Raw genomic sequence first — 4,255 nt, 5'->3', positions numbered from 1 at the left:
GCTTCCTCCAGCTACACCATGACAAGCAGATATGCCTGCACTAGTACCTGAAGAGGCTCCAACGCCAACACTGGCAAGAATTCTACAACGGTGTCTGCATCGCTAAGGATCGAAGGCTGCTGAACATGTGTAGATTCAATGGGAAGGTTAGCCAACTTCCCTCACAACTTGGGAGCGCTTGTCTGAGATTCATCATCACTTTTCGTTGGAACCGGCTTGGGCACAAGCTGACTCTGAAGGGAAAAGGAATGTCATGGGCAGGGTTGACCCTTAGGAGGCACCAAGCATTGTCCAAGAGGAGGTTGTGCGAACTGGGAACAAGTATGATGCCCAATGAGCTGGAACATGGTGCCGTCAGCGCAACAAGATGTACCCAAGCTCGGTGTGGGCCAAATGGGGGAGCCGTGTCTGTGGGTAGGGGAGCGACTATGTAACAAAAGGAATCAGGAGAGAGAGGCATAAGGAATGACAATTGCGATGTACTCCTAAACATCGTGTTCTTCTTCCTTCCCTAGAACATCTGCTATGCTTAAACCCTCCCTCCTATATTGAAAATTACTTCCTCGGATTGTTCTTGTGGACACTGTGGAGGTCAAGGTCGTAATATTCAGAATTGTAAATTCAAACCAAAAGAAACCAATTGAACTTTAGATCAACAACAAAAAGAAACCAGTGGTCGCCATGACATATAGGGAAAATCAACTACAGAAAAATTAGCCATTAGCAACTTACAATTGGAACATTAAAAAATAAATATTAAATCATGAGAAAAAGGAATTAACCATATCAGCTTTATGCAGTGCAACAACACTGGTAGCTCAATCAAAACATTTATTCACATAGAAGTAATGAGTGGTCTCGCTCATTAGCACAACCTACAAACAAAAATCATATCAAAATATCAAAAAAATAAATGAATAATTATTGCAGTATTGCAGGGACTGAGTCATTAACACAAAAAACAAAAAACTCATAAACATGCAGTTTGCCTAGGCATACAGAGATACACTACAGTGAAGATGTAGATACAAAGATGAAAATGGTAAATACATGCAACACCTTTTCACAAGTATATATGTTTATCTCTATCACCCATAGGATTGCCACTGCAAATCATGCCTTCTACTACACATCAGACCATGAAAAAAGAAGCCCATAATTATACAGAGCTATGACTAAATTGAACATACTACGTGCTACACACAAGGGGCACATGGCGTTATCGTAAACAGAGGTTGTACTGAGGCAAAAGTAGGAGGGAGGTGTAGCACCGAAACAAGCAACAAAACACAACTACAAAGGCGGTGTGCTACAGTGGCAGTGTCAACCAAACAGTAACCGACCAAGACATAGATGCCTTGCGATATTCAAACAACGAATATTTGGTAAAATTATCTCTACTAGCAATAGCACAGGCGAAATCACCTCACATATTTGAGGAGAGCATATAGGGCCTCAATTTGAGATAGAGTGGAAGAGGAGGAGGTAGGGTTAGGGATTAACCTGACGGATTGCAGTAAAAGGGAGGCGGGTGGGGAGGACAGAATTCTGATTAGCTTGCTACTCCACGAAGAATCTTCCTCACTTGAACTCACTAGTTCCATCGCCACCATAGAAAGTCGCACAAATCAAAAGAGTAGAAGATAACACTAGTTATATCAACAAAGCAAGCAAATGAACTTACTAGAATGCAGAATCAACTGATTGCATCTCCCATGCCTCGCTGCTCGCAACAAACTAAAACCCTAATAGCAAAATTAACCAAAAAAATAAGGAAACCAGAGGTGAATGGATGGGGGAGACGAGGATGAGACAAAATAAACTATAAATATGCTTTGAGCGGCGCTCTACTGACTCACATCACAGCATTATAGCCAGTTCTCGCTCGAGAAATATTGATAAGTCCAAAGCCGACCCATACATAAATGATAATCATGTCGACTGGCCGGATCAAACCCGGCTAGTGTTTCCTCAGTTCTGTTATAGGTATCTAACCCAATCCTAACAACCGTGGTTTTCTACTAAACTTCTAAACCACTCATTCTCCTCTACTAATCTTGTCCTTCTAGCCTACCGACTCGCTCCGTCGTAGTTGTGACCGACGCAGACTTTTGCTAAACAGATTTCTCAATCGCTAGATTTTTTATTTACTTAAGGGAAAATTAAGACAAATCAGGATTCAAGCACGATATATCACATCATTGTTTATAAAACATTTATAATAAAACATTTAAGTACTGTATCATTTCTCCGACTCAAAAGGTTTCCACTAAACTGCGTAACCAACCACACGAGCTCTGGTTTCCATGTCCCGTCCGCCTACACTGCCGCCGGTGAGTGCCCCGTTTTCAGTTTCAGTGTCTGCGGAATCAGAGCCGGGGTTTTCGCACGCGGGGGAGCACTCGGAGTCTAATCTCTTTCGTGCAAATTTGGTACGAGCTGGTTGGAAAGTCCGAACCTTTTTCGGGGTAAGTCCGTGTTCCAAACAACCGTTCTTCGATTCGGATTTCAGTCACCTAGTCGAATTCGGAGTGAGGGATCCCTTGATTCCGTTGCTGATCTATAAATATGGAGCCACGAAGCTGCCCTCGGTGTGCTTCTCCCAAAGATCGAGTTTTGGCCCCCGCGGCAGGAAGCGACCGATTCATCTTCCGTTCGGGAGATCCTGTTTTGGTTTGCCCCAATGAAGATGTGCAACAGAGACGGGGTGATGAGCCTAGGCTGCCTGTGCCGTCTGGTCTTGCAAGCTTTGCCAAATTTCTTTGCTTTTTTCCCCACTTTACTGAAGAAAATCCATAAAGTTCATCCACCTCTCATGGAAGAGGCTATGGCGAACAACGAATCGCCGGAACTGCCTGAGGATATCCTGATGGACATCTTTGCCCTGTTGGAGATCCCTGACCTGGTGCGCGTGGGCTCTGTATGCTCCTCGTGGCGCGCCGCGTACATCAGCCTACATAGCTCTGGGAGGTACAGGCGGCCGCAGACACCGTGCCTCCTCTACACCTCTCAAGCTGATGGTGACAACGTTGCCTGCCTCTACAGCCTTTCAGAGAAGAGAGTCTACAAGTTAACACTCCCGGAGCCACCCATCCGCAGTAGGTATATTATTGGATCCTCCCAGGGCTGGGTGGTTACTGCCGATGAGAGGTCTGAGTTGCACCTCGTCAATCCGATCACTGGTGAGCAGATCGCCCTCCCGTCCGTGACCACCATCGAGCAGGTGAAGCCCATCTATGACGATGCAGGTGTGATTCAGCAGTATGAGTTGTTACAATACTATGGAGAAGAGGTTATTGCAGACCCATCAATCCATGCTCTCGACAATCTGCGTGACAAACTTTACACCAAGGCTTTTGTGTTTTCTGATTCCTCCACTGGAAGCTACATTGTGGTCCTAATCCACAATCCTATTTATCAGCTTTCATTTGCAAGGGCAGGAGATTCTAAATGGACCTGGCTGCCGCCAAGTGCGAACTATGATGATTGCATCTATATGGATGGCCTATTGTATGCAGTAACATCTACCTGTGGGATCGATGCTTTTGATCTTACTGGCCCTACTATCGTAAGGAAGGTGGTTATGGATGACATGAAGAACTATATTTATGAACACTTGTACATGGCTCAGAGACCATCAGGCGATGTTCTGCTAGTCTGGAGGGAACAAATAGTCACAATTGGGAATGATGAGGGTGACGATGCTCCGGAGCGTGACCCTAATTCGGATATCATAGCGGAGACTAGGAAAATCATGTTATATAAAGTCAACATGGCAGCAAAAGAGCTTGTGGAAATTAATGGCTTGCATGACCATGTGTTGTTTCTTGGGCATAGCCAGTCACTGTGTCTAGGTGCTAAAGAATATCCACAATTGAAGGCAAATCATGTCTACTTGACTGATGATATACAAGGTATTGCACTGTGGAAGAGTAGTAGCCGTGATATAGGTGTTCGTAACTTGGAAGATAACAGCTTCGAAGAAATCGTGTCTCCTCAGAGTTGGTGCAGCTGGCCAGCTCCCATATGGATAACACCCAATCTTACAAAGATGAGCTCGGGATTGAATGAATAGGTATCTGTACTATAATTATGTAGTTGTTTCCTGGGATGTGGTGTCTTTTGTTCAAATATAATTGTATGCCTGTGATCAACAGAATGAAATGGGAACAAAACGTTGTCCCATTATGATTCAATTACTGTATGTTGAGTTTATTGAAGGATATTTCTTGTTTCAAAAATCTGAATTTCCATA

At 44.2% G+C, this 4,255-nt stretch overlaps 1 protein-coding gene across 1 annotated transcript; it reads left to right on the top strand.

The window, feature by feature from the left end:
- Window positions 1-2,268: 2,268 nt before the first annotated feature.
- Window positions 2,269-4,255, top strand: LOC133900553 (putative F-box protein At4g22660). Its single transcript, XM_062341728.1, has one exon. The coding sequence runs from the start codon at window positions 2,684-2,686 to the stop codon at window positions 4,073-4,075; it is 1,392 nt and encodes a 463-aa protein (XP_062197712.1). The 5' UTR covers window positions 2,269-2,683; the 3' UTR covers window positions 4,076-4,255.

This window comes from Phragmites australis, chromosome 19 (genome assembly GCF_958298935.1).
Source record: "Phragmites australis chromosome 19, lpPhrAust1.1, whole genome shotgun sequence".
NCBI classification, from domain to species: domain Eukaryota; kingdom Viridiplantae; phylum Streptophyta; class Magnoliopsida; order Poales; family Poaceae; genus Phragmites; species Phragmites australis.
The sequence above is the reverse complement of the archived record's forward strand: the minus strand, read 5'-3'. Positions and strand labels throughout refer to the sequence as shown.